The sequence below is a fragment of the Mytilus trossulus genome, chromosome 3 (genome assembly GCF_036588685.1).
Source record: "Mytilus trossulus isolate FHL-02 chromosome 3, PNRI_Mtr1.1.1.hap1, whole genome shotgun sequence".
Classification (NCBI taxonomy): domain Eukaryota; kingdom Metazoa; phylum Mollusca; class Bivalvia; order Mytilida; family Mytilidae; genus Mytilus; species Mytilus trossulus.
Window position 1 is genome coordinate 47459773 of NC_086375.1, and position 23112 is coordinate 47482884.

The window sequence follows — 23112 nt, forward strand, 5'->3', positions numbered from 1 at the left end:
TTTTGTAATAATATAACTATTGCTTTGCATAATGCACGGCCATTAGATTTTATTGAAAGTCATCAATGGCATAATAACATATAGATTAATTTGAACTCGGATAAACATGTTTTCACATTTTAATATACAATGCAAGTAATTATATTCGTCATAGAATAAATGAATAACTCAAATAACTTGAGAAACAACATTATATATAAAAGCCTAAATATGTGTTATTCTATCTAAAAACTAAGTTTGTATTAGAGAAAATATTTGCAATATCATAGTTTTCACATAAACACACGCCAAGGTAAAGTAAACTAATGTAGTGGAATAAACCAAATTCCAAACCTCACTTTGTAAACATATATCTGTTAATATCGATAGTTATTTAATTTGGTTTTCATTATTAGAAATACTTGCACTAAATTCCTGGTACACGACCAACAATGCATTAAGACAAAGCAAATAAACAAGTCTCAGAGATTACTAGCAGTTCCCAATCCTGTAAAAATCAACAACAATGACAACGCACATGAAAACACAGCATAACTATTGTCTCAATAGACTAGTATGTAATGTAGGTGAAAAACTTGTGATAAAAATGTCTACAAAAATGCACGAAGCAAGATATAAACTCAAATTCAAACTTGTCTTAGTTTGAAAATAAAAAAAAAACGAAATTTATCTGAATTTCAACAAAGCTACAAATTACGAAAAAAGAAACAAATTACTCGCCGGAATTGACGTCTTACATACTTGTATTACTGCAGCGAAGAGGTGATTTTCTTTACAATTTTACAAAAGCTCATTAAACACAATTTATTTTGTGTTAAGAGAGAGTATGATATGAGCATTGCTTTTTTGACATACATTTTTCCAACTTTCTCGAAACTTAGCCTACATTTCCCTTATTATACAGGAACAAGAAAGTTTTGAAACGTTAAATTTATTAATTTTCCCCCTTGTTTTCCATCGAACAATCATTTTTTTTCTTCAAGGAATTTAGTATCGTAATATTTAAATGCTGAAAATGTTATACTAAAAAAATTCTTTTGTTCTCATTTCATTGTATTCTTTTTTAACTAGCATTTTGGTTCCAGGGATATTTCAAAACCACCGAGTAAAAAAAATAATTTAGCAGTACTATTTCTTTCGAGGCACGCATTGCAAAATTATTATTCGTTTGACGTTATAAATTTAATAAGGCTGTTATTTGGTTGTAGTTCTTTTTTTTTGTATATGTGTTTATTTTTGTTTTGACTTATTAATAAGATCATTGTGTATGTAAAGTTATTTTCTTTCAACAAGCCCCTTATGTTTAATATGCATTTTAAATTGTCATATCTGTAATGTCTGCTGCGGAACACCAATAAAAGACTACAACAACCATCCTGTTTCCAACGCATTATAAGTTCGATAGTATGATGTGAATAAAATGAGGTGTAGAAATACACCAATGATTCATTCTACCCCCTCCCTCCCAAAAAAAAAAAACAACCCAAAAGTATATAGGTAGGAATCAAGTTTACGGTGGGTTCAAAATCTATAGCAGATTCCTGATTTAAGCCAAATGTGACGTGCCATAAATCTTTTTTACAATCCGAATATATATCAAATGTACATATTCTATTCAAAAGTTCTGGCATATATAAGTGCACTACCCAATCATTCGCAAATGCACTTTTTGTCGATTTGATAAGGAATGTTCTTCACTTTGGAAATGTGCTATATAGTGTCAAACTGCTAAGTTATTTGTCTAAAATTTTAAATCATAATTGATTTCTGACATCGGGCTCGGACTTCGTTTGAACTGAGTTTTACTTTGCGTATTGATGTGTGTTTGTTTTTTCTAAATTGGCTAGAGGGGGATGGTTGAAACTCACAAAACATATTAAACTCCGCTGTATTATGGCGCATGTCCCAAGTCAGGAACACCGGACCTTTGCTAATCTTGTATGTTGTTTTTGTCATTGCATTTATATGTTTTTGAGTTTACTAGTGTGAAGTTTATTTCACTGAACTAGTACACATTTGGTTAAGGGCCAGCTGAATTTTTGCTGTGTTGAAGACTTATTGGTGACCTTCGGTGTTTTCTGTCCTTTGGTCTGTTTTTGGGGTTTCTTTGATATATACTTTTCTCATTTTCATTCTCAATTTAACTAAAAAGAAGATGTGAAATTTAAAAACATACTTAAAATTATTTATAAAATGCCAATTTCAATGAGAAACTATTTAAAACTATGATTTCAGATTTCGTGACAGTTTAAAGTAGATTTAATAAACTAAATGACCCATTGCTTTATAGTATTTGCGTTGTCCACTCAGTGGTCATTTTATTACATTTTTATAATAAAATTAAATACCTGTGAAATTTTTAAAAAGATTGTCGTAAGAGGATATTTTAAACCAAATTAGTGACATGAAATCTGAGCATGAAATGACGTATTTGGATACTAAGATTACTATTTAATGTTTTTGTTTTCCTCATTAAAACTTCACAACAGTTACTAACGTTATTTGTCATTGTTTCTAGATGTGGGCAGCTAAGCCATCTTTCCTTCTCAGTTGAAATCTTACAAATGTATCACCATACTGTAATGTTTTGTTAAATCTGTTTACTTTGCTTCTTTCCAATAACTTTTCTTTTTCGTTCACTTTAAATAAAAAGAAAACGGTTACAGAAAATTTCATAAATTGTCGGCGGGTAATTTCATGCATGGAGGATCTTTAGGTTAGATTTCCTGAAGATTTTTCGCAAATTCTAAAAAAAACCATTCCTGTTTTGTTCGGTTGCTGTCAATTCTCTAGAACATGAATAAATTCAAGGCATTATAGGCAAGGTGACCTTCTCGTGTGTGTAGCATGGTTTTTAATAAAAACCAATGCAACATTTGATTTCGAAAAAAAAGGTTTTTGTTTGTTATGGAAAACATATTTGATAGGGTATATTCTTTCTGTCCAAAAACATGCCTTCTCTCCACCCCTAGCAAAATATAAATGCCTTTACTGATTAGGACAACGGCAGAATGAGATAAGGAAGAGCTTGTTATTTTCCTTCAACAAACATGTTTCGATCTATTATCTTGCTGGATACATGTATGTATGTTTTGTGCCTTTTTTATGTGTACTTTTGGGGGGTTCGAGATGCCAACTTTATCAAGTAAGTGCTAATCATAACTCATAGGTAAGCGAGGGATAAATAGATAATCTAATTTAATCAGCAATTCTAAAATATATGAGTATTTAAATCAATGCAAAGAAAATAACTACTGAATAGCAAAATTTTGCCTATACGAATCCTAAAATAAAACTGCAAACATCTCGCACGTCTACGTTTAGATCTTAGCTTTGTTATGAAAACTAATGCAATAACAAAAATGTTATTTTGCGTCCCTTTTTTATGGACCTGGAATAAATTGCAGTAACTTATTTTTCATGTGTTCCTTTTTTAATTGGTATATGTCATATTTTAAACTGTGTATTTTTTTTTCACTTAATGTTGTTAAGCCTTGTAGAAGGCCAACACAATATTTAAAAATATAAGAATACACAGTATTTACATTTTTTTCATTTTTATTGTATATAAATAAATTTGTAAATGCAACAGTTAACAATAAAAGATAACATTTGTAAATAATATACGAAAGTTGAACACAAAGAAATGTATAAATAACGTCTCGAAAATTGTAAAAAGTAATTGCACAAGTCCAATGCATTAAGTTAGTAGGATTTGTAAAATAATGTCTCCACAAGTTGATAGCACCAAAATACGAAATTGAAGAGATGTTCTTGCAACAGTTAAAGCACAGTATTAATGTTTCTCTTCGTGGTAGTTTATTTTCTCAGAATTCTTTGGATAATGTTCTTCCTTTTCTTGTGTTTCAGAGCTGCCAACAAGACATTTTGAAACACTTCATGTCCACAATTTTTATTTAAAGCGGAAGAGTCAACAAAAGCATCGGCTTGTATTTGTTTAGCGAATTCAAGTCCTTCTTCTTTTGTTACTGGGATATCTTCATCAAAGTTCAACGAATTCCTTTGATCAGCATGAGTAGCTACAAGAACGATTGGGAATTTATGTCCAAGAAAACTCTGAATTTCTGGAAGCCACGTGTCTTTTATATTTTGAAATGATTTTCGGTCTGTTGCACTGTAGCACAAAACAAAAACATCACTGTCTTTGTATGCAAAATGTCTTAAATCTTTGTGTTCATTCTGAAAATACAAAATAAAAGGAATATTAAGTAATTGGTACATTTTAATACTATCTGGCATATTATTAACAACAAGTATTGTAAGTTGGATTGTTATCTACAAAATTTCTTTTTTTTTAACTTTATAATTAAAAATCACGGCCATTTAAAAGTGAATATGACATATTAAACCTTGCATGACAAATAACTTTCAAATGCAGAAAGTCAATAATCAAAAAATAAAACTAAAACACAAAAAGTCAAGAATTTTCATTTACCTGACAAGAGCAGTCGAAAATTCCAATAGTGTGCGTCTCGTTTCTCTTCATTGAGACTGTGGCTGCGTAACTATCAAATACAGTAGTATCATCTGTTCTCTGAAGCTTCTTACAGCAGAATCTAGCCAAGGATGTCTTGCCAGTTGTTTTATCTCCTACCAGTGTACATTGTACAATACGTTTCTCTTCTGCTACAACCATTGTTAATTTGTGAAGTGATTAGTAGTAAGTATAAATGTGTTATGATCAAATGTAGTGATCAATGTCATATTTATACCCTTGACCAACTCACTGTTGGTTTATACCTCCAGCAAGGCTGATATTGTTTTTATTTTTACCATAGAGTCAACACCCCTAGCTGAGTGGTTTTCAATAGCTTTGTGTTGGTTTTTCTCCTACAGAACATTATCCAATGTGTCATTTAATAGATATATATGTAAAAGAGAAGTGTTTCACGTCATTAATCCCTTTGAACCTAGTTAATACCTTACTAACAGAGCTTTAGATATTAATAATTGGAATACAATATGACATCTTTAGGGTATTGGGTATATACTTCCCAAGATCAATGCAGGGGGACAACTAGTGCAAAATCGCTCTCACAAGTAAAATGCAATGCAATCATGCCGGAGGGATAGAAATTTGATATAGAAATGAAAACAAATATCACTAAATTTGGTTTTAATAATATAGTGTGTAGTCTGGACACATTATATCACAAAATTCCAATCTCTGCCCACTGGTCAACTAAAATGAATGATAAAGATACACATAATAAAAACAATTATGTTACAAATTTAAAGTTGGAAAAAAACATGTTTTTCGAGGTTAATTTTACCAACTATTTATTAAAAAAGGAATTTTTACAATTATTATCAAATGGATTTTGTTTATTTGCAAATGTGTGCTTTTTCCCCGTAGCTTTATATGAATAAATGTTCATGCAATAACGAAATCTGGTACTTTGAGATTTGCTTCCATATTTGATCCGTTACTTTGATAGATTGTCATTGGAATCGCAGCATTTTTATAAAACATTAAAAAAAAATCATCAACAAAAAACACTTTTTACCTTAAATATATAAAAAATCAAGAATACATTTTATGTTTTCGACCAAGAGCTTTTGCATCAACATTTTAGATGATCATACATAATTTGGGATAAAACTTTTTCAATGCCAAAATATTTCTCTTGGATTTAGTATACCGATGAAATGAAGCAATGTCATTTTATATGAAATGAGATTCTTTTCACAGGTTCTGCATTTCTAGTCAAAACTTCATTCTGTGTTCGACAAACTCCATTTGATGCCAAAAATGTCTGCACAAAACTCTCTCTTCACATAATGCGCTACTGTCTTTACATCAGCCTTCTAGAGCAATTTAACTTAAGGACACCCAAAGATATATATATATATATATATACGTTTGGCCCACATAGCTTGGTTTAATTTTTAAGTACATAATAATAACATGTAAGGAATACGTAAACGATTGATGATATATCAATGTTGATAAAGTGTACATTTTACTCCTTCCACTCATAACTTACACAATGCTCTTTTTAAATAGGTGTACTTTTAAGGGTACATTTTCTTTGTTGTAAAGATAAAAACATGATGGACTATAGATTGATGGAGATTCGGAAACTGGTATTACTGTCCTTGTTTTTGGTAAATAAACATATCAGTTTTATTGACAGTATGTGCCAGGTCTCAGCTGGGGTGGTATACATTCCACGCTTTTGTTTTAATATATTTAAAGTATTCTATTGTATCTATAGGTTGACCTATGTGTATCCAAATCAAATGTCAACTTGAAGACAGTATGTCTATAGAAGGAATTCGATATGACCCTATTTATATGTTCCACAAACTACGTGAACTTGAAAACAAAGTATTAATGATCTTTGTTTCAACAAATAGAACTGTTTATAATTAGAAACATTATTGTTATTTTTAGGTTTAAATTTATTCAAAGTTAACGACGTACAACTAATTATATAAGGGTTAATGATCTGCTGACAACAACAGTTTTTTCAGCAGTAAATAGGAAATTTTCCTGTTCTTTTTATAAAAATGATGAGTGCTTCGAGGTCTTTGTGACATATAGAAGCAACTAGGACTTTTTCATATTGAAAATAACAAACACAAAACACGTTGATATGTAGGATTTTTATACCACTGAAGTGATCATGAAATAAATATATCCAAGGTCTCCTACATACGATAGAACCCGTTTCAATAAGTAGAAACTGAATCTGAAAGTGCAGACGGAATAAATGATTTTAAAAATAGGCAAATTTTTAAAATTATTTAGTAGAACCTACAAAAAACATGTAACACGAAAATTTCCATTCAGGACACTTGGCAAGGACCTGTTTTCGGCAGTCGAATATGGTTTACAATGGTTGATAATCATTATTTAAACCGTTTTTTTGTATTATATTGGGATGGTGATTGGTATAATCGCTTATTTTTTTTATATGAATATGAATCATACTGATAACTTCTATAATATATAATTTATTAAACGTTTCTTTACAACTCAATGCGGCTTGCCATTGTATCCAATTGAGAGAAAGATGTTCTATCTATAATTTGCTGTTCCAAAACATTGATATAAATGTGTAGAACAAACCCATCAAAAGAAGACAGAAAACATTGAGTAACAAGGGTGGAGACGAAAACACACACAGAAAGTCGAAGAAAGATCAATATCCAAAAACGGGTGCTCCGGAAGGGTTAAAAGTACCTGCTTAATTAGTTACTCGACATAACAGCTGTCTCTTTTAATATCATTGTTTTCTATATGTAGGAGTTTATTCAGACCATGACCTGTAAAGAGGGTATTTTCACTGAATGCATTCAGTCAAAGCCTCTACAAGAAGTTTTAAAATATTTCAATATAAATAAACATAAGAAAAATATGTGGAGAGGTTATTTAGATAACTCGAATAATTCAATTCCTCTCCGTGTCCGATTTCCTTAGCGGAATATAACGACTGAATTACTCGGGCTATTATCTAGATATCATTGTGAAGAGTACGTTTAGGAACTGCAGTATACACAAACAAATGGTGCTCAGGGATCAAAGAAGTTCTTTTGATATGAAATATTTCCAAGCATGTTTTTTAAATGCTTGCAGTCTTCCAAATGCAATATTTAACTAATTTCGTAGACGTCGTTACTATGAATTTATTTTTGTGAGAATTAGAAACTTAAACTTTACCAGCATCATACTTTCATTCTGGTCTATATTATATTTTATGTTACGTTCTATTTTGAGTTGGTCACGATTAATGAGAACCGTCTGGTCTTTAGGTCAGTAGTTTCATCTATCTTTTTTTTACTTACATCTAAAGTCGACGACCTCATTCCCTATTATTAATATCATTTACTGTAACCTGCCCTGGAAAGCCTGTACATTGACCCAGGCAGCGACACCTTTAAGTGGCTAATATAGCACCTTTATCTTTAACTTTGATACATTGTAAGAAATACGATAAATGATATATAAATATTTACACGATCACTTGCTTTTTAAATATCCAATATCCTCTAGACTTGTGTATTTATCTTATTAAGTGACCGAATTTCAAAAACAATAAATCTCACGGTGTAACACCTTAAAAAAACCTAGCATGAAAAAGCTTTTAATAGGTAATTGAACTAAATTAAAATATAAAAAGAGTTACAGTGTCCGATCTGAAGCTTAATGTGTTAAAAGTATGTTTGATTTAACACAGAAAAAGATAATTTGGGGTTTCAATTTCATTAATTAAAATCATAGAACACCTACAGCAACGCCCATGTGAAAATTCACCATCAAATTTGGGCTAAGACCTATATTAAAATAACACTGCATGCTTCCATTACAGAAGAGCACAGTAATAAGTCAATGTTTCTTAAAATATCGCCTAGCTTATCAAATAAGAGTTTTAGATGAACTTATTCTTTATTTGTTTATAAGGTACTCACTTTTTCCATCTCTTTCAATTCAATAATGATACTTATAACAAATAAAAAAGATATATAAAATGCAAAATATACTAATACCATGACCGTTGTTTTTCAAACGATGAGGGTAAAGTTTGAAAAACACCCCAAAAATTATAAAAAACACTTACGAAAAAATGATGAAAAATAAACACAGCATTATTCAGACGCAACGCATGAGAACTTTATCACATAGTCTTGAAAGATGTCATTTGAATAAATTGTTTTAGACGCACAAAATGTATACAGTGTAATTGTATTTACTATAGCACGGTAAAATTAAAATTTGCTGTTACAAAATATTAGAAAGTATTATAAATTAAGGAATGTATCTGCCTAATGCAAAGCTCTGATTCCTTTCACGGATTTGGCTATACTTTTTGGACTTTTTGGATTATAGCACTTCATCTTTTATATAAGCTTTGGATTTCAAATATGTTGGCCACGAGCATCACTGAAGAGACATGTATTGTCGAAATGCGCATCTGGTGCAAGAAAATTGGTACCGTTAATTTTATTACCGCTGCTGTCAGATGGCCAATATATTAGTCCCCGAGTGTATCTTCATCTCAGTGCCTAGTGCTTTGGTACTGAAATGATTAACAGCATATTGTTCTAAAGAATAAAACACTACCAAGAGACCATGACATTAAACAATCACATTTTTCTCTTACTGTTCATGACGTCCTTACATTAAATCCATTGGATGTTGGATGTGTACTGGTTGATAATTTAGTCTTAGATGCATGCTTTTTTTTTCATTGGTTGTCATTGTCTTTGAACCAGCTGTCATTATTTGCGAGTACTATCAGATCTTGGTGTCTTTTTGATGTTGGGATGTACAAGTACAGCCACGTCTACTCTGTGTTTTTTTTGTTACATGTTTTTCTATTTGTACCTACCTAATGAGTTAAACCTTTTTAGTTGATTTATATAGTTCGTTCATAGGTTGTTCTGTTACACCAATGTCATATTTGGGAGAGGGTTGGATCCCACTAACATGTTTAAACCTGCCACATTATAAATGGTTGTACTGTCCCCAAGTCAGAAGCCTTTAATTCAGTGGCTGTCGTTTGGTGTTGAGTTGCATATTTGTTTTTGTTTGTTTCTCATTTTTTGTACATAAGTTGGGCCGTTAGTTTTCTCGTTTGAATTGTTTAACATTCTTCATATCTGGGCCTGTTATAGGTGCCTATGCGGTATTGGTTTTGCTCATTGTTAAAAGCCGTACAGTGACCTATAGTTGTTGATTTCTGTGACATTTGTTCTCTTGTGAAGAGTTGTCTCATAGGCAACAACACTACATCTTCTCTTATATTAATAAGAGCTATTGTTTCGTACGGTTGGAATTTTGACTTTTATTCCATTGTCTTTACAATTTTAATCTTGCAAATGGGTTTAAGCTATCCTACTTTTAGAAGATATTTCGTATTCTTAAAAGTTCTACAGAACCTGGAGTTTACTTTTTGTTTTAAATGAAATTCCTTTTTATAAAATGCACTTTGACGTGTTTATATATGATTCTTAATTTGCAAAAACAGACAAAAACCAATTTTGGTTATGGCAAATATTATACAACCAAGAGGATCGACGCCTCTGCTGGTCAAAGTTTCCTACCCAAGGATATAACAAGCTTACTACTCCATGGTAGTAGATGTAGTCAACACTTTTATGAATTATCACTGGTTTGGTTATATTTATTGTTTACAAAACGTTGAATTGTTCGAACGATTTCCAATGTAGGAATATTACCTATAAGTAAGCTGTATGTTGGCAAAACTTTTTTTGCAATTTTGGGTTTTTACAATGTTCTTCAATTTCGTACTTTATTTAGCCTATACATTTTTTTATTTTGTCGTCACTGATGAGTCTTTTGGAGACGAAATGTACGTTTGCATGGTGTACACAGTTAAAAGTTCGGAATCTTTGATGAGTTTATCAACTGATTTGTTGTTCTTTCGACAATTTTTTGGAAATTTAAAGCCAGTGTGAACTTTGGAACTTTCTAACGTATCTCAGGAGGGGAAAATGTTTAGAAACTAGAAGGTGGATTCCCGGTTTTAAAGTGTTATTATTCCGCGCTGATCATCATTTTGTGTGCATAAACATTGTGTACATTATACTGTTATCGTGTCAATGAAATTTATTAATGTGAAAATTTGGTAATTTGGCACACCTGAAACCGAGATTATATAATATGATACGTAAAAGGAAATGCACTTTTTGTTATTCAACGTTTTTAATTTCTGTATTTTAAAAAACAAATTTTACATAAGACACACATAATGTAAAATTGATTCGAAGTTTCATCATAATTCATAAATGGTTAGTAATAGAAGTAGGAATTGAAAAAGGCAAAGAAATTAAATACAAGAATAAAAACTGAATGAGCTGGGGACATATGTCAATGAGACAGCAATCCAACGATACTTAAAAGCCATAAACAAGACATAGATCTAGAGATTATCAAAAGTGTCACCACAATATATCAAGCTCTAAATCGACAAAGAATAAAAAGCCTCAGTGGTGCAGTGTGCATGAATTCAATATCGACCATCGAAGAACTGTTATCAATAAATAAACACACATACACACCATAAGTGTACAAATAACTACGTGAGAAGGGATATTGTCGAGCTACAGAAGAAAAAGCTAACACTACTGAAACTGCAACACCCGGCTTCTTTTTTCTCAATGGACATATCCAACAAATAAAAAATCCTGTATTGTGAGGGGGAACTGTATAGTCTAATACATTAATCTCAAATTAACTTTGAATTTTCATTATTATTATTTTTTTATTTACTCAATTGTTACTCTGCTGAAGTGCGATGAGTCTCTTTTATTACTTTTAATTTTCTACAAGGTCAAAATATTCCATTATGTTAGTCTATTCTATGATTACGTGCATCATACATGTAGAAATTAAAATACGTCTTAAATAAACAGCCCTTATGAAATGTCTTTTGGCAGTGAGGCGTACTAATGCTTAAATTACATAATATCAAAAATGAATCTTCAAATTATGTCTTTGCTCAAGCAGTTTGCATGTTTGAGATATAATCTAATTGTCATCAGAATTTCATTTCAGATGGCTGGTTCACATAGAAAATAAAACAGGATAGATATTCAATTTGATACACATATTTATACTTTATTTAATAACATAATATGACTAGAAGTTGTAGATTTCCACGTAATGTGCATACATACATAGATAAAATATAATAGCACACTGTAATATATATAAATATTGTTATATAATTTCAACTTTTTAATGAGTATTTACATCTCCTCTAAAGCGTTAAAATTTGAACATGCAATAATACTTGAAAGACATATGGCATAATTTCAGCTGTTCTGTGTTCTAAGATTTATTTTCTTATCAGCCTTTTTACAATGTTTGATTTAGACTTTTTGTGTTTAAGCACTGATTGAATAGAATATTCGAACACTTTTGGAATTCCTCTCCTTGACACAGACGAACATTCTGTGAAATGATCTGCACCAATCTCGTCTGCTAATTCTAGTCCTTCAAATTTTGAAATTGTTTCTTCTCCTGTTTGTCCACGACTGTCTGATTGTGTCGCCACAAGAATAACTGGCTTCTTTCCCGCCACTTTCCTTATCTCTGGCAGCCAGAATGTTCTTACACTGTCAAAGGATTCTCTATCTGTAACACTGTAACACACCACAAAAACATCTGTGTCTTTGTAATGTGAACATCTTATTTCATTATTTTCATGCTGCAATGAAAAATAAAAACACTAATTCAATATGTACAAGCATCTGATATAGAAAATTTCCAGCTTCCATTTATAACCCCGCCTCATTCTGCAAACTCTGTCTCAAGTCAAGCGGCTGTTTGATGCTGTTTATCATATTTGTTTTTTGTTCATTGTTAATCAGGTCTTAAGTTTTGAATTGTTTGGATTTGTCATTTAAGGGTCTTTTAAAGCTGACTCTGTGGTATGGGTTTTGTTCATTGTTGAAGGCCATACGATGACAAGTTATCTACGACTATGTCATTTGGTCTCTGTTTGGGATTTGTCTCATTGGCAATCATATCACATCTTTCTATATCTATATTATTCAAATGTTAGAAAACTGTATTTGCAAAATGAAGCGAAATCCTTTTAATATTCAAAAAAATGTCGTGATCTTCCTTGTATTTCAAGAATGAAGCACAATTCGAAACCAGACTTAATAAATACTTAAAAGTATCAGATATTAAAACTTATACAAAAACATATAGTATATTTATCGAATGAGTAAGCACAAGATGCAGATGATATTAGATAGTCAAAATGCTCAGAGCAAAATATCTTAAAATCAAAACAGGACGTACTTTAAAATGGTGACGTCAACTAATAGAAAAGTGAATGTGAAACATGTTTGGAGACAAGAAATATAATCCAACATTTTTTTAAATATATTATTTAAGTCGCCATACAAATTAAGCGTAATAAGCATACGAGATTTATTTAAAGTTGGGTATACACATAAAAATACAATATAAGCTTCATCTAATAAATCTGAAACTGACAAAACTTTTAAAGCATATTAAGTCCAATTTCATGAGTTTTTCTGTAGCCAAATAGTTCAGTGAAAAGATCAGGAAAAGCCAATGTTCTTATCTCCGAGGTAAACTTTTTTTCTCTTCAAACGTCATATAAATCTGTAGCCTTACATGTAGCTACGTGGTACAATCTGTTTGCAAAATGGTGGCTTGATAATTGAACATAATTTGTCAATTTTGTTATAAGTTTGCTCGAAGTCATATTATTATCTTCAAATGTAACAATCAAACATCAAACGAAAATATAATGACCAAGCTCCCGCTAGAAGCGCACAAAAGGAAAGCGCTAACTCACAAAGTTATTTTCAAAAGTAAACTAACTAGATCTGAAGTCCTGTTTTCCTTTTCAGTCACAATATACAAAAATTCAAGTCAACTAAAGTTAAAGATAACAATCAACAACAGAATGAATTTATAAAGTTGGATTTTATAAGATTAAGTAAGCCTGCGGTTCTCACAATTACAATTAGAAGTAAAAAGACTGAAATATATTTTTAAGTTATCAAAACTGAAACTCAAAATGTAAAATCCTCTGTTTCATCTATTTGAAAATGAAAATAATAAGATCGTGTAACACTTTCCTGAATCACAATTCAACAGGAACATTTAGATCCAAATGCTTAAATGTACAGTTATACATACCTTCTAAAAAAGAGGCATAAGATGTCAAAGGGAGAACCAAAATTCATGTGTCAGGTTTTAGAGCTTTACGACAAAAAGGGTTCTAATATGAATAACGAAAACCAATGTTAATCATACTGGCGGAATAAAAATACAAACATAACAAAAACTCTGTTAAAAGAGTATTTACAATTACTTCTTTTAATAATGCTTACCTCTCCCGTACAATCTGATATGCTAACGGTGTAATTAACTCCTATGAAAGAGGCATCTCCTGAATAACTGTCAGATATTGTAGCAACATAGTCTCCAGGAGTAGACTGTTCAATAAAACTCTTGATTATAGAAGACTTCCCTACCATACCATCACCAACGATACAACATTGTATTGTTTGTTCCATCACAGTCAAAACCATAGTAACGATATGGTAACTATGAATTGTCTTATTACTCTCTCATTAGACTGTTATATACAATGTTATAAGAAAAACTGTATAGGAGATGTTTTGTAGTCCGGTTAAATACAGCTTGACTTGCCGCTTCGTCGTATGTAAATGATTAAGTAGGTGTCTACTTTATTTTTGATACAGGTAAAATAGGTTCACAACTTACTTATTGAGAGTATTATCTTCCTTATTGAACCTTGGAAAGGAGTATTATTGTTGACATTATCAACCTCTTTGTCCAAACCACTAAGGTAGAAATTTGGTTTTAAAAAATCTTTTACATCTTTAAGGCATTTAGACGAAATTAAAACCACAAAAGTATGTGTCCTAAATTGCAAAGTCACTGAAAATAAAATTTTCCGTAATAACACTAAAAGGATAATTGGTACACGTTAAATGTGTTTTAACACTTTAAAGGTGACACCGGTGACAGGTGACGGTACATTATAATCTCAAACGACAAAGAAATCGAACGATGTCAGCATTTTAATTTCACCGAATTATCGAAAAGTATTTCAATTACTGTCGCTGAAGAATTTAAAATTGTTACGATTTTATTTTATGTGCTGCAACTCAATTAAATAAATCATTGATGTTTGGTAACATTTTAGACTAAACAGGGAGCTACTATGCAAATTTCAAGAAAGTATACGTTTGCTCTAACAGTGTGCATCAATGGTGCTTTCAGCATAAAATATATTTGTTGTCAACATCTGTACATTTACATAAAAATGAGATGAGGTAGGTATGTCATAGAGCCACTTTTCCACCAACCCAAAGGAAATGGATGTGGGCCAGTTTATGCCACCTTACGGCCTTCAACAATGCAAAAAAAAAACAATCCCGTTTAATAAGCTAGATAAAGTCACAACATTTTAATGTGAAAAATACAAACGAGGAAACCGACAACCTGATTTAAACTAGAACAAAATCGGATAGACAGCAATCAACCAGTGAAATATAAGCCTCAATTTCGGACAGTCAAATACAAATGTGAGGATCAGTAAACAAATCAGACTAAAAATGTGTCTAATTGCCAAATGAGAACACTCTCAAACAGAGACCAAATGGCATAAAAGTAAAAAAAAAAACGTGACCGTACGGAATTAACAATGAGCAAAGTCCTTATCACAAAGTAAGCTATAAAAGGCTCCAAAGTAAAATATGTTAAAAAAAATAGACGAGAAAACTAACGGCCTGATTTATGTACAAAACAATAGAGGAAAACACATATCATAAACAGCAACACACAACGAAAGAACCACTGAGTAACAGGCTCCTGACTTGGGACAGTAACATAAAACAATCATTTGGAAATGCTTGACTCATTAGATCTCCATGAAGCAAAACATGATTAACAAAAAGACAAAATACACAAATTACAGATCTTTTCCTTAGTATGCATGACATATTTTTGTTTTGAATCAATTAAACAACAAACTAATTAATCAATCAGTTGGTTTCTGATCAGAAATAACACAAAATTCTGTGCTCCGAGCCTAATGTTATCGTTTAAATGGATAAAAGTTCCAGCCTAGCTGGTCTTGTTAAAAGGTGTCGTTTTTGTTTTGTCTATATATTTTTTTACTTACTTCCAGCATACTGATAATATAAAGACAAGAACTGAATTCGTGATAATATAAATGCAAAGGACCTGATATCGTGTTCAAAACAATTGCCGGTCTGCATTACCAGATGCCTTTAACAGCAATGCTCGACACCAATAGTATGGAAACATATCTATAATACTAAAATTACGAGGTCCAATTTGTCAGCCGTCATCACGTAAAAACGATGAATCAAAGAATTCAACCTTATATATAACTAATATAGTACAATAGTGTTGATTAAAAATTACACCACTCCAGGCCCATTTGTTTTCCACGTAATTAATACTGCCAATAAATAAGAAGTTCCGAGTCGAGTCCGACACCGATACCAATAGTATATTCAACTGTTACCTATTCCTACATGATCTGTATGTTCCGCATTTGACAGGCGTGTAACGGTGTATTTAGAATTTTGCTGTATACTGTTAAAAAGTACTCCACGGCCCTTTTGTTTTGCAAATTAATAATATTACCAATAATTGATAGGTTCCAGGTCGACGGGTTCAACTTGTTCAAACAGAAAGATTTTGAAAACAGAGAAAACTGTGCATCTTATAATCGGCATGACTTGATCAGATGACAATACCAATACTAAAATAAGGCATACGCATAGTTATATACTTTGATTCAGTCACGGACCCGCAATATCACGGGTGTGTTCTAGTAATATTTATACATGATAGGCAATCAATCAAATTATCGAAACAACAATTCAAACTGGTCAAAATTATACTTGAGATATGCAACCATCATTATTTATAACTGAAGACTGAATAACAGTCAATATATATCATTAAATCCTGCAAGTGAGGGAAATAGCTACTGGATAGATGATGCATAATAATTTATAAGCCAACCAATAGTGTAATTAGTACAAACATATTAACTATGAAACAGATATATGCGCATAAAAAGTATATTCAAGTACGCTTTATACGTTACTTATATAAAATCAAATGTTTAAAGAGAGCATCTAAACCAAAAAAGGTTAGGCACAGAACAGCAACAATTGGAAAATCACTTTTGCCAAGAATGATAATTGCGACCATCATCCTTTTAAAAGTCAATTGCGAAATTTATCTAAATAAACTGAAAATGTGCAGTTTTAACAGCTCAAGGTCATATTATTGGCTACTTGGCGGATGGTACTTTTGTTTATACGATGACTCATTAAAGATGGATCTGTTATTATTTTCTCTAACACCTTAGTACAATGTAGTACGTTACCATAAATTACATGTTTTTTTGTTATAAATATTTGAAAAATGACACATCTTTCTCACCATCCTATTGTTGTTCAATTATTGTATTATTTTTCGCAAGTAATTTTAAAAAGAAACTGTAGGCAAGAATTTCCAAGGAGAAATATTGAGATACATCTATATCAAAATATCCCAATCCAAATAAACAGGTTGATTTTCTTTTTATTACAATAATTACAAATGTGTAGTCATCCGAAACCACTGGTCATCCCGTTTACACAAACAAACTGGATCACCTCAACCGCTGTCAAATATGACAAAAATAGACAAGTTTATTTCCTTAAAGTGTTGATGTGACGCAAGATGAAATAATGATATACGTACAAGGATAATCCGGAACTTTGTTTACTGTCTGGATCCACAGCTGACGCAGACCTGCAACTGTTACGGATTCTTTTAGAGGAAATCTTGATAGGTTATTCAATAACTTATTCAATTGTACAATTCATTACATAATGAGCATACGACAAATGTTATTTTATGTGATACAGAAAAATGAGTTTTTGTACGGATAACTCGAATAAACTTAAGTTTGCTACTAGTATGGCACAAGTTCATCTTGATGACATAGGAAAGATATAATTGCAAAGTTGGTTAAAGCTGGGGCATCGATGGTTCTCTATGAGTTTGTCATCAGTAGTGAAAATAGATAGTCCTTTTAACAATATTCAACTTATAAAACTTTTAAACTTTATTTGGCCCTTTCAACATTTTTGCATTCGAGCGTCACTGATGAGTCTTTTGTAGACGAAACGCGCGTCTGACGTATATACAAAATTTTGTCCTGGTATCTTTGATGAGTTTATTTATATACACAACACTTAAGTTTAGGAACCCAAATTAATACATTGTATCCAAATAGTATTTAAGTTGCTGAACACCCCGAACTTGATATAAATTCCTTTAAAAAAAATATTCTGTAATTAAAATACTTTCCCTAAAATGAGACCTTGCATACAAATGGTCAGAGTAAATAATTATTCGATCACAAAACAGTATCTTTTAACAGTTTACTACTAAAAATGCAAAACGAATAATTGCAATCACAATATGCACATTTCAAATATGACCGTCTCAAAGTTAAAAAAAAAATACCATAAAAAATAGTTTTTATTTTCTATGGCACTAATTCTTTGCATTGGAACGTTACATCTGATTTTGCGTGAGAACCACGCTTTCTACACGTTGAATAGCACCTGAAAACTGTTCTACCGAGGAAATTTATATACGAAAAATGAGTTCATTTTCATGTAGGTTACCACAAAACACTGTCTGTTTTTGTCATTATATAAAATAAATATTTTGAAAAATAATTAATACAGTGATGGTTCCCCCAGGTTTAATGTAGTGCATGTTTAATTTATCAGGAAAGGTTGTGAAGTGTATACTTAATAACCACAGTACTATAATACAACTAGTACTATAAGTTTGTACTAGACTTCTGTAGGTATTACAAATTAGGTTAATCTTTCACAATATGTTTGCATTATTTATAAGTAGTTATAATTCAATACAAATTCAAATTTGACATGACGCTAAAAAACCCACACATGGATTATTCTTTTCACTCAAAGATGTACTGTAGTAATAATAACAATCAGATTGAAACTCTGGATCAATTTTACTGAAGCAAATCAGTAAGATCTAGTATTGCCCCGTCATCATGGCAGTTATTGTTTTCCGTAAGACTATTTCCTTTACAAACAAAAGTATTTATTCACGGATAGAAGGTAAACTTGGTACATTGTTTAGACATGGTGATGATGGAAAAAAAGTTTGTCGCCAAGATTTAAAAATGTACTACACTGATTTACCCAAAATAGATTACAAAAAAAAGAAAAGCTTTATCATGCAATCAGTACTTGCATTCATTCTGTATCACAAAATGTTCGGGTAGGTAAGTATTGTCCTTAAACTAGATCAACGCTTATCACTCAGATAATAATCTTTTATGTATAAATGCCTAATGTGAAGACATCATATACATCATATAATTTGCTAAATACGTCCAGTGACAAATATTTGATGCATGTTTGAGACGAAAACTTTTTACTGAAAAGCTAAAAGTCTCAAATGGTATGGGTTTTGATCATTGTTGAACAACAAAAAATGATCCGTTGCATCCTTCAGCATTTATTTGACAAAATTAAAATACTAGGCCTACTATCGTGACAGACAATTTCGAACGAATTAATTGAAGTATCTTTACTCATAAAAAGGGCATATTATAGTGAGACAGCGTCAGATAAAAATGCATCATTTCACAACTTTGATAACAATTACGATAAATTCAGAAAGTAATCAAATCAGGTGACTTGTACCCTTCCTGTATTTAAAGACATCTCAATATTTTACGGAGGGAAACAAACCTTTCAAATCGGTAACCTTAACTTGAAAACATTTGCAATTAAAAACGAAGATACTCCCGAAATCAATTGAAGACTTTTTTTAAATATCAACAAGTTCCAATTTATGGCAGTAATTCGTTTAACGTTTTGATATACGGCGGAAATAGCTGAAGGAATAACTTCATTGAATGCAGTTTGTTACTTCATTTACTCAAATCTCAAATATGATATAAAAAGTTCATTTTAAAAACAAAAAATTCCAATGATGTATGTTAAGGTACAGCAAGTTATAAAATACTAAAGTTCATTTAAGAACAAAGACCGATACGGTTTTGACATTATCAATAAATATGTTTAAGATCAATTGAAGATTGTTTTGAACTAGAGGCAAAGTGCATGTACACACTTAGCAGTTTATATAGGCCGGCGGATATTTGTTCAACTTATTTTGGAAACAATATTTTCAGTTTGACACCTTTCACAAATTTGATTTACTGACTATTAATAAAGCAATAAATTTCAAACCTTCAATATTACATTGAACTATTTGATAAATGAGATTTGTGTTTGTTTTGAACACTAGAAATAGCTATACTGTAGTACACTTCCTAGGACGATGTCATACCTAGTGCATTTTACATAATACAGTCCGGTTATCAAGGAAATTAAAAGTTGTACATAATTCATTTTACAAATCATTTTTTTTTACAAAAAGATGAATGAATATAACGTATCTAATGAAAGATAATATTAATCATACATTTATTTGATTAATAACATGGCAATCACATTTGTTTATGACAGTTCTTTCCCTTTCACTGACTTACACTGAAGAGCAGACTTGCAGCCTTTTTCAACTGATTTTTATAGTTTTGTTCTTGTGGTGTACTGTTACACCACTGTCCTGTGTTAGGAAGAGGGTTGTGATCATGCTAACATGTTTAATTTGACCCCGGCACATTCTGTATGTATGTGCCTGTCCCAAGTCAGAAGCCTGTAATACAGTGGTTGTCTTTAACTTAGTTGATATGTTACATTTTTGTTTTTCGTTCATTTTTTTGTACATATATAAGGCCGTTAGTTTTACATGTTTGACTCATTTGAATCTAGAAAGTATCGAACGTTGGTGCTAAAAAGAGCTAAATTGTCCCTTTGACAAAATATTTCATTTTTACAACTCTTTTCTCTTATCGTTCATTTATGAACTTATTAGTAATATCTTTATCTTTCCGATAAAGTCTGTAATATTTGCTGCTGGAAGTGGTAATATTTGCTGCTGGAAGTGAAGTAGCCATCAATTAATCTTTGCTTAGTCGGAAGTGAATGATGAAAAACGTGTTTAATAATCAAATGACCGAGGTGACATGCATGTGATATGGTCACACGAATGTTATCATGTGAGCTTTCATATCTGATAATCAAGGACAGTTATCAGCCTGATGAAATGTTAAAAATTTATGTAATCCAATGTCATTCATTAATTTTCGGAAAAGTCATTTCACAAATTCAGAAGTGACCTTAAATTTTTATCAATAGTTATCAGTGAAGGTTGATTAGAGATAACATCTGTAAATCAATTGGACAATGTCATATTAAATAAGGGACATTTTTGAAAAAAGAATGAAAAATGAGACAATTGAATGAATTAGTTAAAAACATCTTAGAGAACTATCAGGGGCGGATCCAGCCATTTTAAAAAGGGCGGTTCCCAACCAGGACAAAGGGTGGGGGGGTCAAGTATATGTTCCCATTCAAATGCATTTAGCGGCCAAAAAAGGGGGTTCAACTCCCGGACCCCCCCCCCCCCCCCCCCTGGATCCGCCAATGACTCTCGTTCTGAGAATGCATGAAATATTCGTCACTGAACGTCAAGTAACCATTAATTAACCAATCTTAGTGGACATTACTCAATATTCATTTTACTATTTTTTATTTGAGATCAGGTTAAAAATTTTGACATAACGATAAGTCTTAAGCTTTTTTTACGTTACGTTCTTGAACTCTCCGACTATGAAAACAAACATCAAAAGCATCAAAGGCCAGAGTGTTGATTACAAACCCGTACTGAAAACTTTAGCTTTGTACTTTAATATAATTATCGTTGATCTTAACAAAAAAAGCGTACCTATTAGCACATATAATCTTTCTTTAGATAAATGAAAATGATAATAAGATAAACAAACAGTGATACAAGTTTAACCACCATTATACAATACGAATCAACTATTAGAAAAGCTAAGCTAGTAGTCATTGTTCGTGCCTCGGGACAAATGATGAAAGGTGGTTCACCTGAGTACACAGGTATATAAGTCCTATGACTTCGCAGTTTATCTCAGTATATCAAAGTAGTCTCACCTGTTAACTTCGTCTGATCAAAGTATTTAACTTTTTACTATGGGTTTAAGTAGGAATATTGTTAGTTGTATTATTGTTGGTGATGGCATGGTAGGAAAAACATGCTTAGCTAAGAAATTTTGTGGACAAGAAATTGCAGATAATTATGTTGCAACTATTATGGATACTTTTACTGGAACAGTATCAGCTTATGGACAAAAATATACAGTTAACATCAAAGACACTGCTGGACAGGTACGTTCATTCTTATATTGTTTTAGGAGGAATTGGCAACTAATTTTCCTAATGGACAGTAGATTATTTATTTTCCAAAAAGTATACGATATAAGTCTCACAACTCTTTTAAATTTCAATATGCCGAGATTTAAAATAAAGGAATAATTTTAGTATACAATAATGTCAGATTATAAAAAGGACATTCATACTAGTCTACATCTAATTATATTCAACATATAATATACAGTTTAAATCCACAAAACACTTTATGGTCTGTGGTTTATGGTTAGTAGCAACTATAATACATAAATAAAAATCATTCAGCTTATTTTCGTTATTTTCATAACCGTTCATTTCAAAATATTCGTCTTGATACCAAAAAAGAATCAAATGTTCCTCTTCGTCTGCGAGAAATGTTCAGCAAAAGCTCAAAGGGTATGTTTAATACTAGTATATATTACAATAATATCCATAATGATAGTCATCTTATTTAATTGGTATTTCTTATATTCACAGTTTGAAGACTCTGAAGTAAGAGAAATGGTTTACAAGGAGTCCAATGTATGTGTCATCTGCTTCAGCGTTCTAGACAGGGATTCCATGGAGAGTGTTAAATCGTTATGGGTTCCAGAGATTAAGAACTTTTCCAAGAAAGTGCCCGTTGTGCTTGTGGCTACCCAGTCTGATCTCCGAGAAAAGGATAATACTGATCATATAACTAAAGCGGAAGGATCAAAACTTGCAAAGGAATTGGGTATTGAACAATTTGTTGAAACTTCCTCTTTAAAGAATGAAGGTGTTAAAGAGGCATTTGAAACTGTAGTGAAAGCCTTAGTCATGAACAAGAAACGTAAAGCAAAATGGTTTAAGCCAGCGTTTGGATCTTGAACTTTAAATATATGTCTCTGCCCGGAGACTTGTACGTACATAACGAAATTCTGAATACATCAAACTCGGAGCGTTCGATGAAATTCGAATGACCGAGCGCATGCTATCTACTCGTATGATGACGGAGATACACATATAGAACTTACTATGTCTACCGTGTGACAGTGTTCTTACAACATCAATGGAAACCGAAGCTATGTTTAAATACAAATCATAAAGATCGTATATGATAAAGAACAACATTTATTTATAGAACTGTCAAAGAAAAACAAAACATGTGTATTTATAGACATGAGCAAGCATATTGTTTTCCAATAAAATCATTTAACCTTT

General features: G+C 31.5%; 3 protein-coding genes across 3 annotated transcripts; 1 reads left to right on the forward strand and 2 right to left on the reverse strand.

The window, feature by feature from the left end:
• Positions 1 to 3614: 3614 nt before the first annotated feature.
• LOC134709479 (cdc42 homolog) lies at positions 3615 to 4860 on the reverse strand. Its single transcript, XM_063569637.1, has 2 exons — positions 4457 to 4860; positions 3615 to 4200 (listed from the first exon to the last, which is right to left on the reverse strand). The coding sequence occupies exons 1-2, from the start codon at positions 4655 to 4657 to the stop codon at positions 3820 to 3822; spliced, it is 582 nt and encodes a 193-aa protein (XP_063425707.1). The 5' UTR covers positions 4658 to 4860; the 3' UTR covers positions 3615 to 3819.
• Positions 4861 to 11477: 6617 nt separating this feature from the next.
• On the reverse strand, positions 11478 to 14514 carry LOC134711664 (cell division control protein 42 homolog). The gene is made up of 2 exons (XM_063572427.1): positions 13870 to 14514; positions 11478 to 12200 (listed from the first exon to the last, which is right to left on the reverse strand). The coding sequence occupies exons 1-2, from the start codon at positions 14068 to 14070 to the stop codon at positions 11829 to 11831; spliced, it is 573 nt and encodes a 190-aa protein (XP_063428497.1). The 5' UTR covers positions 14071 to 14514; the 3' UTR covers positions 11478 to 11828.
• Positions 14515 to 21648: 7134 nt separating this feature from the next.
• On the forward strand, positions 21649 to 23112 carry LOC134711666 (cdc42 homolog). The gene is made up of 2 exons (XM_063572428.1): positions 21649 to 21909; positions 22408 to 23112. Exons 1-2 carry the CDS (start codon positions 21715 to 21717, stop codon positions 22777 to 22779), a joined length of 567 nt encoding a protein of 188 aa, XP_063428498.1. The 5' UTR covers positions 21649 to 21714; the 3' UTR covers positions 22780 to 23112.

What these genes read in the sequence shown, in the direction of transcription:
- LOC134709479 (XM_063569637.1), bottom strand. Translation starts at nt 4,657, where the DNA reads ATGGTTGTAGCAGAAGAGAAACGTATTGTACAATGTACACTGGTAGGA. An exon ending in TTTTCGACTGCTCTTGTCAG is followed by an intron (nt 4,201 to 4,456) that starts GTAAATGAAAAT and finishes TTGTATTTTCAG; the next exon opens with AATGAACACAAAGATTTAAG.
- LOC134711666 (XM_063572428.1), top strand. Translation starts at nt 21,715, where the DNA reads ATGGGTTTAAGTAGGAATATTGTTAGTTGTATTATTGTTGGTGATGGC. An exon ending in TCAAAGACACTGCTGGACAG is followed by an intron (nt 21,910 to 22,407) that starts GTACGTTCATTC and finishes TTATATTCACAG; the next exon opens with TTTGAAGACTCTGAAGTAAG.
- LOC134711664 (XM_063572427.1), bottom strand. Translation starts at nt 14,070, where the DNA reads ATGGTTTTGACTGTGATGGAACAAACAATACAATGTTGTATCGTTGGT. An exon ending in TATCAGATTGTACGGGAGAG is followed by an intron (nt 12,201 to 13,869) that starts GTAAGCATTATT and finishes TTTTCATTGCAG; the next exon opens with CATGAAAATAATGAAATAAG.